Raw genomic sequence first — 15829 nt, forward strand, 5'->3', positions numbered from 1 at the left:
TGGGCATGATGACAATAAAGTTCACCTGTACTTGCTTGGCATCTGCAACAGTAGGCAGTTCAAGGTAAGAATATAAGAATCCAGAGCACCAGCAGATTCAACAGTTTATACCCACAGTTCTTTCTTGATTTAATATAATGTCCAGCACTAGCATTTAAACCAGGATCAGCATCTGTAATCTGGTTATGCCATAATTCTATGAATTTTCTTAACTCTTTTAAAATTTATTTGAGTTAAATAATAGCATTCAGAGCCAACTTAAAAGCCAGAATTAGATACATTTGTACAAGGAGCAGTAACAATGTAACCAGTTGTACCACAAAAGTGGCTACAAGAACACCTTGTCAAGTACAAGTCGATCATCAGCATTTCTGAATACAATACATTCGGCAAATACATTTATATATGTTGCATGTGCCTTGCCAAATTAAATGAATTGATAAATAAGCTTTAGTTTACCATGCATGTCTTGCAAGGCTGATCAACCCAGTATCAAATAAATCAGCAATGAAGTTGAGATCAGGCAGGTTTGCTGTTTCTTCAAAAACAAAAAAGTGGCGGACAGTCAATGCCACAGTGAATTTCAGTCATATCCACTTTAACTGATGCAACAAAGCTCAATTAACTGGTTCGTAGGTGTAGTAGTCGAACACTCCTTGTGGTAGGTAGTTGTTGAAGCACTAGTATATTTCAGTTGATGCTCATGATCTGATTTGTTGTTGTGACCGTCTCGCTCTTGTTATAATCACAGCTATGTAATTTCTGATAAATTTAATGCATCATGCATAGATGAATTCACTCTATGATATCATTTTTCAAAAGAAGAAAAAAGAAAAAGCTCAAGTCACCTAGTTGAGAAAGAAATCTAGCGAAAAGTAGATACAAGCCAATAGAAATAATTCAACTCAATCAATAAAGTAGCACTTCCAATTCACATTGACTATTTAATGTCAATAGTAATTATTGAAAGAAATAATGTGGAAAATCCTTAGTGGATATCTTTCCAGGCATGTTGGTTCGAGAACAGTATTAATTTAATTGCCAAAAGCATATATATTTGACAAAATAAAGACTATACATCGTATTTATTAAATATAGAAAAAAAAACTACAAATTTTGTAAGAGATTCAAGTTCAGATAGAGCTGCCTACAGGTTAAAATGGTTTTAACCTGGTACTGACTTGTAGTATTATTAGTGAGCAGACTTTTATAAAGCTCATTTGTGGGTTAAGATCCATATAGCTGACTCAAATAGTTAGGATAATTAAAATTTCTTTTTCTTGAATATGTAAACGGTTGTAGCTCAGAGTAGATGAATTAACAAGTTCCAAAACTAATACATAACCATTTTTATAACATGTAGGCACAAATAGGCCAGACTAGATGCATCTCCAGAAGTGTAAAAGCATAACCTGGTATCCATCAGAGATTATGAGGCAGCATAACCTGGTAACCATCAGAGATTATGAGGCAGTATGAAAAAACTGTAAAAGAATTATAGAAACAAGCATTATAGCTGCACACAATGACATTGTTGGTTTAAAGAAATTAATTTCAAGATATAGATATAGCCAAGGAATAAGATGCCAAATCATGTGGGTCAGCACTGGTGAAATTTAGTGTACTGCCGCAGATTGACACTGAAACCCTTCGATGCACGGGCAGAGCTCTCCACGAGATCATGATGGCCACGCCTGGCCGCGAACTCTCCACGAAGTGGCCATGCCTCGCAGCCAAGCAAGGCCACCACGAGAAGCCTCATGGCTAGGCAAGAGGCCTTGCAACTTGGTGAGGCTGTTGCGAAAGGCCTAAAGGCTAGGCAAGGCCTCCATGACCGTCCGTGCCGGATTTTTTTTTCTTTTGTTTTCCTTTCTTTTTTTCCAATTGTTTCTATCTTTTTTTTTTCTTTTTCTTTATTTTTTCCCATTGTTGATTCCTTTCCCTCCTTATCTGTTCATAAAGGTAAACACAGAGCCTAAGAGAGAAAAAAAAATACCTAATTAAAGCGAAAGAAGAAGTGGATGCAATGGAGGAGATGGATTGCTAGGAAAGATTAAAAAAGAGAATTAAATATAATATAATTCCTAATATTATAAAATATACTATAACGATTGAACTAAATTATTATATATATAAATTTGGTTCAATTTTAAACTAATCAAAATAAATACAAATTAAATATTCTTTAAACCTACTTGATTCTAATCACATGTCTACTTGGTGCACTGCACCTGATCATAAATCAACTTTTACTCAATCTTATTTTTTTAAATATTAATTTAATTTAACTTAATTAATTATTATTATTTAAAACTATTTAAAATATAAAATTTTTAAATAAGATATATAGTATTTAAAAGATTTTTTTGTGTTCTAATTTTTGTGATGTTAATAGAGATCGAGAATCAAAGTCTTCATCTAAATATATATATATATATATATAATAAATCATCATCCCCTTATCCTTTCACTATGCAATATAAAATTTAGACAATATTTTTACATACTCTCTAAGTACAAAAATAATATTAATCGATGAATAATTTGAAGATGAGTCTTCATGACCATATATATATGCAAGCTCTCAAACTTGATGCCCTATCATAGAATTTGAAATTGATCAATCTCTATAACCATTATAAATGCATGTTTTTGGATTTGATGCCTTTGTAATAAAATTATAATTAAGACTATTTAATTATGTACAATTAATAAAAATATTTTTTAATTAATATATTTTATATTTAAAAAAAATTCAAAACAGTATACACAAATATTAATAAAAATATTTTTTAATTAATATATTTTATATTTAAAAAAGCATGATATGGAACCGAAACTGTAGCATTCTGGCAATAAGTTAAAATTTTGGACTTGAACTTTTAAACCTTGGAATGGTTTATGACCGAAACAATATGGTGTCATACTGTATCAAGTCGTCTTTTTATATTAGACCTTAGCTAGCAGGATAATTTTTTTATTTCCCCCATTTTAATAAATCATTCTTATTCAGTATTATACTTGTACGTGTGTATTACTCTTGTATACTGACTGTTGCATGTGGATGTGTCATGAGTGGTATTTAGCATCTCGATGGCACAATTACTTGACAAACATGAGGGACTTACTGATGGAATTGTCACATCATTGGAATGACTGTTCCTAGGTTTGATAAAAGCGCACTCACTCAGATCATGACACACAGCACGATTTGTATTTTTGTGAAGTATTTTTTCATACAGTATATGCAATTATGCAATTAAAAGTGTTCAAAGCTTGCATGTGAACTATGATATGATATAATAATATGTGGTGGTGTAATGTTCTTTTATACAGATTGATTGATTTTAATTTTAAGAGCATCATTGTTAATATAAAATATCCTTTTCTGACACAAACCTCATATAGAATGTGCTATGTTGCAAATTGATGAGATCCCACCTACGAACACTTTTAACATTGTCAATGGTCATATGAAGCTAAAGAAAATGCAAAGAAAAATTAAAATCAAACCATTTCTGATTGTGGTAAGGGTAAGTGGTCAGAATACATGAACATCGACACACAACATAAATCTGATTCATAGAATAGTGAGACCAACAATAACAACCAAGCTTTATCCTACTAAGTGAAGTCGACTATATGGATCATTCTACGCCATTGAGCTCTATCTTCTACTATATCATCATTTATATTTAAATAAATTTTATTTTATTTTATTGTTACTAATCAAGTCTCTTTTTTTTTGTCTTCCTCTTCCTCATTTGATATGCACATTTGTCATAGTTTCACATCGCCTGCCAAGAACATTTATTGATAGTCTAAGTATATGTTTATATCTCTTAGAGTTTTCCCTCAATATGTGCAACCCCGACTTTCTTTTTAATATTTTCATTTCTTATTCTATCCATCATTATGTGTTCACACATCCACCTTGACATCCTTATCTTTGCAACTCTCTGCGTCTACTCATGTGCTCAAGTTATAGCTCAACATTCAGCTCCATATAACATAGCAGATCTAATCACAGTTTTGTAAAATTTTTCTTTAAGTCTTAGAGGTACTTTACGATCACAAAGAAACGTTCTACTTCATTTCAACCATCCCGCTTCTATTATATGTAAGACATCTCTCTCAATTCCTTCATCCTTTACAAAAATAATCCTAAATACTTAAAACTCTCAATTATAGACAACTCGTCATCTCCTATGTTAACAATTATCTCATTATGTCTAATATTACTAAACTTAAAATTCATATATTCTGTCTTTACTCTACAGCCTAAAACCTTTTCCTTTTAGTGTTTCCCATCAAGATTCGAATTTAGAATTTACTCATTCACGTGTCTTGTTTACCAAAACAATATCATCTGCAAATAACATACACCACAATACCACATTTTGGATGTGTCCAGTGTGTTCGTCCATGATTAATGTAAAAGATAAGAACTTAGAGTTGATCATTGATGTAACTATCTTTATGGGAAACAGTTCTATTAATCCACCTGAAGTCTTCACTCTCGTTGTTACATCTTCATACATATCCTTAATTAGTTCAATATACACTATGCTAGCACCTCTCTTTTCTAAAATTTTCTATATAATTTTTCTTGTGACTCTATCATAAGCTTTTTTCTAGAATAAATCTTGCTTCTATTCCGATACTTTCAATTAATTGCTTAAGAAAATATATAGTTTATATTGTCGACCTTCTAAACATAAATCCAAATTGATTTCCAGTCATTGTGATCTTCTTCCTTAATCTTTTTTTCTATTACTCTTTTCCAAAATTTCATGGTATGACTCATTAGTTTAATACCCCTAAAGTTTGCACAATTTTGTACATCTCTTTTATTCTTAGATAAAGGAACTAGAGTACTTACCCTCCACTAATTATATATTTTTTTAATTTCAATATTAGATTGAATAACTTTGTAAGTCATTCAATATCTTGTTTCCCTAGGCACTTCCATACCTCTATCGGAATATCATCTGATACAATTTGTTTTCCATTTTACATCCCATTTAAAGTTTGTTCTACTTCTAGAATTTAAATTGTACGATAAAAATTTAAATTTATATACTCATTTGATCTACTTAAATTACCTAAGTTAAGTTAGTCTCTTAAACCTTCATTAAAAAGTTGATGAAAATATCTCTTTCATTCTTTTATTTCCTCATCATTTACTAATATCATATTGCATTCATTTTTAATACATCTTATTTGGATAAGATCTCTTGTCTTCCTCTCTTTCACTTTAGTTGTTCTTTAAATGTCTCTTTTCCCTTCTTTTATATCTAATTTTTAATATAAACATTCAAAAGTTTCATTCTTAGTTCATTCACTACTTTCTTGGCCTCTTTCTTGGCTACTATATATTTTTTAAAATTTTCCTCATTCTTACAAGCATATAATACCTTATACATTGTTCATTTTTCCTTTGACTCACCGAGTACATTCTAGGCTACTATTTTCAATTTTGATACCATTTTATCTCATGTCTTATTCGAGTCGTCATATATTTCTCCTAATACTTGTACTCCTATCATCTCCTTAAATATATTTTGTTTCCCATCCTTTAACTTCCACCATTTAATTCTAAGAGTCGTATATATTTTTCTTCTATTGATATTATATTTGAGGCATATATCCAACATTACTAATCTATGTTGGGTAGTTAAATTTTCGCCAGAAATGATCTTGCAATATTTACAAATATTTCTATCCTTCTTTCTAACCATAAGAAAGTCAATTTGCAATTTATTATTTCCACTTTCGAATGTGATCAAATGTTCTTCTTTTTTCTTAAAAAACATATTAGCTAGTATAAACTTAGGATAATCAAAATTCCACATAGCATAACAGAGGACAGAAAAAATGTAACTAAAAATCAGTTCCACCTACTTGCGCAATCATTGGTTAGCTCAGGCAAATAATTGTTCCCAGAATAAAAAGAACTGAACAAAATTGTCAATAGATCAATTTTTTACTTCTGCATTGAGAATAAAATAAAAGTTAGATTTCATCTAATATATATATACATGTGCAATACATCCAAAAGTAAAACTGTGAAAAAGGATGGCATACCTCTGCAATTGTGATCTAATGCACCAATATCAAATGTGAACATGCTAACATACAAGTCCGCCAGAGAGAAACATTATTTTATGCTAACGTACAAGTCTGCCAGAGAGAAAAACATTACTTTATGCTAACGTACAAAGAAGTTTATCCATTAATGGTTCACTATCCATAGAATTCACCACGGAATGGAATCTGAAAACATATGTGTTGCAAAGTTAGCTACTTAATTACAAGTCATAATATTGTAACTGACTTTGCTCAGATATCTTCACCTGTCATGCATAGTTAGGGAGCTCTAAAGCACTTAGGTTGTACTTTAGAAAATTTTCAACAAAAAGAATAATAAGTTATTTGCATCTAGAATAAAAACTGTTCATTATTTTTTTATATAATAGCCCTATAAATATCTAAGGCGATACTTTTTTCTTGCTTCCGTCAAATATTTCAGCCAGTGTTTCCCAGTCAGGGAGTTATATAGAAGTTAAAATGGCGGTTTGCTAGATCTTCAGAAAATCTTGGTAGTCCAAAGAAAAGAATAATTTCGTTGCAAATATAGTACAGCTAGATGTTACTGTATATAAAGTCCCTTTGTATATTTCACCATAAGTCAAGATGGAACACCTGGATCTCCAAGACTAGAATAAACCTAACCATTAAGTTTTCATTTCTTAGATGGAAACCGAAATCAGTTTGTACTGACAAAAGCACAGAAAATTTGCTTCCTGATCTAAGAATGAAAAAGACAAACAAAAAACTTCAAAATCTGCGAATAACTGCTTTCCAGAATAAAGTTTTAATAAGCACAATAACACATCATATTCTTCAAATCCATAAAAAATGTTTGAGATCAAATGACAAATATATTTCTGAGGCTGCCACCATGAGTGAATGTATACTACATTGTCGAATAGGATATGCACTATACCATTAAGGATAATCATTGAAATAGTTACTCTTTGTCCAGTTGTGCTTTATGCTGCCACTAGTCAAACACTTCCTAAGTATGTTGGGAACATATAAGTTAAAGCTTCAGTGTTATAGATACCGATCATTAGCTAGACAAATGACCTCCCTCTAGACCATAAATAACTCCCAAGATGTCTATGGTTTGCTTATACACATTCTGCAATTGTACAACCGAATTCAACTTATTGAAACAGCTAAGAATAACTTCATGGTTATACTAAATACTGCAAGTTCATATGCACAAATTTTGCCCTCTGAAATAATTTGCAATTTTACAATTTCAAAATCCCAATAATGCAAAAGGATTTATTAATGTTTCCAATTACAATATATCTCTAAAGCAGCAGCATAGTAACTATTGATTTTTCTCTCCTTTTTCTAATACATAGTCTGTTACTATGCTTGAAATTTCATCTGATTTTGATTAGAATGAGCAATACGTGTCATGCCGCTTGTGTATTGAAACCAAAATTAGCTGGCATAGTTGAAATTACATGTTTCGCCCATGTCGTTGTTGTACGTTGCCTGTACAAAGTATATAAAGCTTGGTTTCAACCCATCTTGAACTAGACAAACTTAAACTCTATGGAACACAAGTTATGTAAACCAAAATCCAACTTAATTTTAGATCCAATTCCAAAAATTTATTCAGTAAAACATGAGAGTCTATCCTTAACCATGATTAAAGTTCATAATACTTACAATCATCCATCCTACTATGGTTCCAAGCATGATCTACTACTAAGGTTCCAGATACATCATATGTTGACTAATCAAACCACAGCTCTCAGACCTACTTGTACCTATACATGTGCCTATTGCAGTCATGGTTGTCAAAATTGATAACAGTACCAATATCAGGGTCATAGTAAAAATAAATAAAAAATCGAACACTTGTATCAGAATGGTAGGACCGGTGAAACTGAAATTATTGGGATTTTTTCAAGGAAAAAAGTGAAAAAATAAATAATTTGATATAAATTATGGCAAATGATGTTTAATCATAATAAAGATATATAATATGCCACATGAAATAGCATAATGACACAATACAAAAATACAAATAACGAATAGTAGAACTAATTAATTTGATTAGGTACATTATCAATGATTTCATAGTACTACTATTATTAGATTAATAATATAATAATGAATATTATTGTTATTATTTAATAACATAATATTCTAGAAATACCAAATATTATTATATTTTTTAGTAATAGAACAAAAAATTAATCTATTGAATTTGTTAATCTAAAGTTATTAAAAAATATTATATACTAATATATTATTTACTGAAACAAATTATTATTTGATATTTCATATTATTAGGTTTAACTGAGAAGGAGTTTTGAGGCAATATTGGTAGATGATGGTACTCTATACTCTCGATCAATAATATGATCTCCCAACACTAAATGAAGAAGACATGAATGAGATGCTTGGTCTACTTAGTGGTATATCACATGCAACGATAAAGTCATTCTATTGATCTCGTAACCAATCTTATTCTGTGAGGAAATTAGTGATTTAAGCTAAAATTCATGAGGGCACAGGGACTCTCTCACACACACACACGTCTTTACTAATATTAATACTAAGATTGATAAAAAAAAATGTTAGCAAGATTGGTCAAGTTTGTCAAAATAAACTTAAATTGACAAAACTTCCACCTACATCCTTTTCATTCATGATTTAACAACCTTTTAAATAATTTAATCTACTTTTTAATGGTGTTAACTCATTTCTACGTAATATTTTTTTGAATCTCTGTATGGAATGATTGATTTCTTGGGAAAGATTAGATTAGTCTTTCCTAATGCTGGTCTAACTCTAGCAATCAGTACTGATATCAGCCAATTATGACAACCATGATTTCAATTCTAGTTATGTTAGTTCAACTTCAGTTTGTGAAGTCAGATGTATTAATAGGCGTGTGGACTAACCACTACAAAAATACAGATGCCTCAGGAGCAGGTGCTCCTATCCAATGCAAGACACTGATCTAGTATTAGTAGCGGCCCCAATTAATAAGACATAAGTAAAAGTTCTCTTATTAGTAAGGAATGTTATAAATTGATCAGTTTGTTATCCTTTTTTAAGTTCTTTTTTTATGAAATTTTGATTCAAATTTGGTTTTGGAAATAAGAGGATCAAAAGGGGAAGGAACAATCCTAAATCTCTGTGGTGTGTCGGCTCAATTGGGTCAACATGGCTCAAGGCATTTTTCTTTAATACCCTGCATAATATTAATACACATCAGACAATTTTTATTTTTATATGACTTAGCATAACGCTTTTTCTTTCCGTCCATAACCTGCATGATACACTTCATTCCTATTTTTTTTCTTCTTATTCTTTCCCCTCTGTTTTGTATCCCTTCCCCGGACATGAACATCAAGCACCAGTTCAGACCAGGTAAAGAAGGTTCTTTAAGTCATCATGTGAAGCCAGATCATTTGGATTTCTTCTGAATGGAATACCCAAGGATGTTTATACAATGTCGACACAGTCAGAATATCTTGGTTTTATTATCCCTTTATTGCAAGGTTAGAACTCACTATACAATTAACCATTTTGTATCTGAAATTGAATGTCAATAAGTTTAAACTAAGTACTTTTCAGTTGCCTGTGTACATAATACTATAGCATGATCTAGCTTGCTCTAGCAAGTAGCAAGAATTGGTGCCAAGCTAAATATACTTGCCATGCAGCATCAAGTAATAGATTATTACTAGACACATGTTTAAAGTTTGGTGTCTAATTATGCATCATAAAAACAATTGTTCTGGTTCCACATGAACAATTAAATCAAAGATCAAATATTTGATATTATAAATGGTTTCAAATACCAGTTTATATGTTCTGTGTGCATTTTGGTTAAGGATCCTTTCATAATGCATTATCACAGGCAAAAAAAAAAGCCTGAAATAAGAACAAACAGAAATAGAAATACCAAAACTGATATACCCATATGGATAAGAAGGATATCTTGACCCACTGATGGAAGAGCAAAAGTGACAATTCCACCATCATCACAGGCCTATGGAAGCAAAGTTTAGAAGCCTCCATCTTTGGCCCTGGAAGAGGGATGACAAGTATCAATTCAGTCAACAAGACAGAAAGAAAATCGAGAAAGTCAAATGAATTTGTAGCATACTAGTGCCACAAGGAATGCAGAAAACCTACACATCGTGACAACAAAGCATGCAAAAGTGAGCATGACCAACTAATAGTGATAAAAGATTCCCATCATCATGGTCTTTAGACAATTCCCAACCCTATAAACTCAATAAGTTATATAAGTAAAGCCCATGTGTCAATCATCAGCTTGCCTAAATAAAATCTTTTATAAATTGACCTTATACATTGGCATTTTAGCTTCCATATAAAAACTGTTAACTTCAAGTGTAACCAACTTAGGCATTATCTACTAATATTGGAGTAGCCCACTGATTTTAAATCCAAGCAATGCTGATAAGGATAAATATGTTTTTCTTGTAAAGATCCTCTTGACAAAGTAACTTGACATCTGAGGTCCAACATATAAGTTTTTTCAGAACTTACAATCACAAAAAATAAAATAAACTTATTATAGTATTTGTACCTACTACAGCATTTATATTCTCAGAATAAATATCCATAAAATGAGGTGAGATAGTAAAACAATTGAAGCAAATTTAGACTGAAGAAATTCATCCCATGAGTACTTCTCATAGTGAAATGTTAACAATACAAAAAATGATGGCTACATAGTTTAAATTCAACTTTGTACATATCAAACATTTTGAGTTTTACTCATGCTATTTTGTAACTCAAACCTAAGCATATCTTCTAGTCAACTACAGTGACATTGTAGTCATTTCAGAATTTACCAAATTCCTTATCTCCATTAAGTGTTCATCATTGGATATGTTTAACATTAGACGAAGGTTTGTCATCACTGCTTCTCGTTCCCAACTTACTGGGCCAGAAGCATAGAATGCTTTTAAAGTGGACCTATATGCACTCAACTCAAACTCATGGATTTGTACTTGTAAGTCACCTTTCCTAGAAAAAGATGAGTCTGTTTCAAAACCATAGGAAGTTGCTGCATGATCAGATTGGCTATAACATTCTTCATGACTGCTGTCGACACTACAACTACCCACAGAGGATGAAGTGCTTTCAGCAGCATTAAGTACAGAACTATTCAAAAGATTCTTTTCCTTATCTGAACGTAGCATGCTCCTTCCTGATTCATTTCTGGATGGACCAACTCTCTTGTTTAAGTAACAATCTGTGTATTTTTCACCAAGCAATCTTCTACTTGAAGTAAGAAAGTCCACCTTCAGTGCACACTTTGATGAGTTTTCAGTAGTTTCTTGCTGGAAAATGCCATCTTTCATGATTGCTCGCATCTTTTTTCTTCCAGCATTGCACATGTCAGCATGAATATGCATATCAAGTGGTCTTTTCTTTATGCTGCCTGAGAAAACTGCCGGAAAATGTTTATCTCCAAAAGAAGTCTTCATCTTCTCACATGACTGAGGCACATGGCAAATAGACGTCCCTCCTCTCATTGAGCTGCTTAGTTGTCTATCACTTTCTTCTCCAAAATCCTAATGGGAAAAAAAAGTAATTAATTCAAACATCATCAAAATGACCATGAAGGAGATCCTAATACTCAGGCAGCATAAGTAGCCTAATAGTTGCAAAAAGCATATTCACAAAAGATTGAAGTGACAAAAAGGATTTGGTGTAATGGAGATCAACAATAGCAGGGTAAGTTGGTCAAAGTTGTTCAACTGAGAGTTAAACAACATATAAGGATGCTAATACAGCAACCATCATTCTTATTGACTTAACAGCAACTTGCAAAAAAGAATGCATCATGATACCTTATGAATCACCATCCACTTGTTGTCTTGCCAAGATAGCTGTCTCCTTATGCGAGATTTGTGGCATGGAAATTTCCTAGAAGATCCAAGAAGCCTCATAGAACAGTAACCATTACCAATAATCATCCGGACTTCAGCAATCTTCCAAGAGTTATTGTCAAACACCTCGACAACATCACCAATATGCAGCTCCTTCTGGTCCTCTAAGGGAGGAGGGCGCGGTCTAATGGCTTTTCTTGGCACCCTGTCCACTGCCACACTGCTGTCCATCGGATACCCATCATACCTCACTGAATATGTGTGCCCATTACCAGATATGATTTCCGCACTCCACCAAGAGCCGGAGGGAACCTCCCTCCTATTCCAAACCTCCACCTTATTCCCCTTCTTGAATCTCGTGGTAGGCATTCTCTCAATTCCTAAGAAAAAGTAGATGAAATTATAAATAATAATGAACTGAGGAAAAGCAATCCGATGGTTTCCAAAAGAACAGATTCTTTGTGTTCTTAACCTAGTGGTGCAGAAAATATTAAAAACACCAGGAAACCCTAAATACAAAATAATCCGACGCACATCGTGCCGCATCGAATAGGAAAAAGAAAGCGACAGAAATCACTGGCGAAACATCGTTCCGATATAACCTATATGAAATCAAAGCAACCTGCTCTTGAGTTGCTCTTCAGAAATTCAAGTTCTAAATAATTTTTTCCTAAAATTAGGCAGTTTTAGAACATAGTCTGCTTCAAATATATATATATATTGAAAAACACTGAACGATGCACGATCAAAATTCCAATCAAACTAAAATACCAAGAAAAAAAATAAACCAAACATTTTTACCTTGCAAAAGCAACTATCGCAACTAATCCGAAAACAAAATGAAGGGAACTCGCACGCTCAAAAATCACCAAACACTGATCATAAGAAACCCAACGCGAAAGAACCCCAAGTTATGAACAAATGCATCAATTACAGGATCGGAACTTGGCGATAATCAATTAAGCCATCGAACGGAAGAGTACTCACCCCTCACCGTGAAGAACTACGAAGCGATCGAGCGATCGAACCAATCCCGTTCTCTCTCTCTCTCTCTCTCTCTCTCTCCTCTCCGCTGACTCCGAAATCAATTAATTGCGATTGTGCGTACTAGGAGAAAAATATTAAAGTGGAACCGAGGGCCTATCAAATCCCCTTTTTTGCGTGGGTCTCGAGTCCGCGCCTGAAGAACCGATCCTGGCCGTTGGTTTAAGGTAGTGCGGTTCGTGATGATCTTTAGGGCAAAATAATTATTAACGAAACGTTCGGTCCGTTGGTTAGTTAGCTTTGGGGACACGTTCGTTGTCGTAAAGAGGATGGCTTGCGAAGGGAGGCTAAGTGAATGGAGAATGTTGTGTTCGTGAAAGGAAAGGAATATGAGCTGGGGATAACCGTGCTTTTAGGCATCAACTACCACTGCATACACGTAATCTACATACAATTAGCGTTTCATGAGGATTCTCTTTCATTTTGTCGTTGGAGATTGGTTTAGGGTTTAGCACGTAGTTTTTCGATATATTAGTTATTTTTTGCTTCTTTTACAACCAAGCCGCTATATTGAACTCGTCTGCTATCTTTAATATAACGGTATTTTATTGAAAATTTTAATATTATCTATTTCACTCACTGAATTTTTATAATTTTAAAAACATTTATCATGTTCCCCTTATATCCCTCTTTTCTGTTAATGAAATAATTACGTGCGTATGCATGCTTGCATTTCTAAATGTTTCTCGACCCCTTTAAAAATGTATTATTTTTAATTTATATTATCAAATTAAGATATAAGGACATGAATATATTAAAGTACTTATATTAATTTTGATTTAAAATAATTTATAATTTTTGAGGTCTATCAATTAATTTCAGATGGAGTACATCATTTGAAAATTTAAAAGTTTAATATTCTTTGAATCAAAAAGTTTTAGGAACTTATTGGTGGTGTTCATTAGTTAATGTCATTATTTTAATATTATGATAAATTTTATAAAATATTTATAAATTTATAAATTTATTGCTATCAATTTATGATCTAAAGACATGGATATAGTAAGGAGGTTTAATTTCTAGAAGTATATATATCAATTTTAATTTTAAATGATTTGAAGTTCTTTAGGTCTATCAATCATTTGAAACAAAACTACTAAGGGATCTATGTCATTTAGAAATTTAAAATTTTGATAATTTTCAAATTAAAGGAGTCCTAAAAACTCATTGGTAAGACTGACTCAAGGGACAGTTCACTAAGACCTGTGTCTAGGTCCCTATTTTATTGGGGCCCTTCAATTTTTTTTATATTATAGATTATATATATAATATTTATTAAATAAAATATAATTATTAATTTGTTTTGGAAACATAACTTGTAAATATTTAAAATTATTAGCTAAGATAAGTTTTAGTTGAGATTTATATTTTGGTTGATATTTTAAATTTTTACTAAGCCAAATTAAATTTGCTCGGTAATTTTTTATTTTTTATGGATCAAAATTAGATTTGATCAATAATTTCTTTTACTAATTCAGTCGGTAATCTTAATTTTTGATTAATCATAATTAGATTGACTTGTAATTTTTAATTACTAAAATTAGGTTTTATCGATAATTTTTATTTTTTATCAGTCAAAAATAGATTTGACAAATATTTTAACTTTTTATTATCAAAATTAGATTTGATTGCTAGTTTATAATTTTTTAATCAAAATTTAGTCAATAATTTTTATTTTTATTAATCAAATGGATTAAAGTTAGGTTTGTCTAATAAACTAAAAATATTTATTAATTGTATTCATTAGTAATTGATATTTTTTTATAAAAATTTTTTTAAAAATTAAAACATATTTAATATATATTTTTCTTTAATTTGTTTCCTTTATTTTACTTTTCCTTCGTGTAACTGCTTTATAAGCTAGTATACACATCCTTTTTTTATAATCCATCATCAATATTAAAACAAACTACCAACTGAATATTTTTAACTAGATAAATTTATCGAAGTTAATTGATTACTAAAAAATTAAAACTAAAATGTATATTAACCAATATTATAATAATTTATCATCAAAATTAATTAGTATTTTTAGTATTTTATTGACCAAATTTAATTTTATTTAGTTGATTAAAAATATTTATTAATCAAATATATTATTTTTTTAATACATTATATTTGAAAGTTTAGGAGAATTTTTTTTCCAATTTTACAATATAATTGTCTTCGATGTTATAATAAATTTGTGATAAATTTTCTCAACAACTATATTTAAGTGAATGATTTTGAAATTCATATTTTTTTACCTGTTCTTGTGATGAGTCGGCTTTGGAAACAACATAAATTCTCATAATTGCTAACTTTGTGTCGGAGGAGCAATCACAGATAGAAAACTCCTCAGATTTCCACAAACCAAATCCCCTCGTTTGGTGTTCACTCCGTCTTCTTTGGCAGCCTGATGGCTTTCCTCTCCTTCTCTCCTTCTTGACTTGGACGACTTGGATGGCTTTCCTCTCCCTTCTAATAGGGAGAGGATCACATCCATCACGGAGTGCACAATGTGCACTCCGTGGCAGTTTCATAACTGCTTACATCTCCCACTCGTCCAAGTTAAGCCACAAAGGTAAATGGTCACAAAGACCATTAAGAGGTATCTAGCCACGTAGACTAAATAAAATCGGAGTCCTTAGTCACATAGACTAAGAAATTAAAGAACAACCAATTCATACATACTAAAAGAACAACCAAAAATGAAAATGTTCGTGCGACAGCAAGCACATTGAGCATTCATTGTTAAGAAAATTATTATACCTTACATAGCTGCTCATAGAGCGATCGATGCTAAGAAAAAGTTATTACACCTAACTTAGCCGCTC

General features: G+C 31.5%; 1 protein-coding gene across 6 annotated transcripts; it reads right to left on the bottom strand.

Moving 5' to 3' along the window:
- Positions 1–270: 270 nt before the first annotated feature.
- LOC141846232 (uncharacterized) lies at positions 271–13008 on the bottom strand. Of its 6 annotated transcripts, XR_012603324.1 has the most exons (7): positions 12957–13008; positions 11931–12349; positions 10926–11651; positions 10021–10130; positions 6088–6183; positions 5905–5992; positions 271–1446 (listed from the first exon to the last, which is right to left on the bottom strand). XR_012603324.1 is itself a non-coding variant. In XM_074734233.1 (4 exons), the coding sequence occupies exons 2-4, from the start codon at positions 12336–12338 to the stop codon at positions 10086–10088; spliced, it is 1179 nt and encodes a 392-aa protein (XP_074590334.1). In that variant the 5' UTR covers positions 12339–12349; positions 12957–13008; the 3' UTR covers positions 10007–10085. The 6 variants fall into 6 exon arrangements, 1 of the variants encoding a protein (XP_074590334.1); XR_012603327.1 differs by lacking the exon at positions 5905–5992 and having other exon boundaries at positions 11096–11651; XR_012603326.1 differs by lacking the exon at positions 5905–5992 and having other exon boundaries at positions 6088–7575; positions 11096–11651.
- Positions 13009–15829: the final 2821 nt, after the last annotated feature.

Source organism: Curcuma longa, chromosome 15 (assembly GCF_044706935.1).
Source record: "Curcuma longa cultivar G26 ecotype Majalengka, Jawa Barat chromosome 15, ITB_CL_G26_1.1, whole genome shotgun sequence".
Classification (NCBI taxonomy): Eukaryota; Viridiplantae; Streptophyta; class Magnoliopsida; order Zingiberales; family Zingiberaceae; genus Curcuma; species Curcuma longa.

Excerpts from the sequence above, each read along its gene's own strand:
- LOC141846232 (XM_074734233.1), bottom strand. The coding sequence starts at position 12,338 with ATGCCTACCACGAGATTCAAGAAGGGGAATAAGGTGGAGGTTTGGAAT. Across the intron at positions 11,652-11,930 it reads AGTGGATGGTGATTCATAAG|GATTTTGGAGAAGAAAGTGA; the intron begins GTATCATGATGC and ends TTTTCCCATTAG. Across the intron at positions 10,131-10,925 it reads TAATGGAGATAAGGAATTTG|GGCCAAAGATGGAGGCTTCT; the intron begins GTAAATTCTGAA and ends TCCCTCTTCCAG.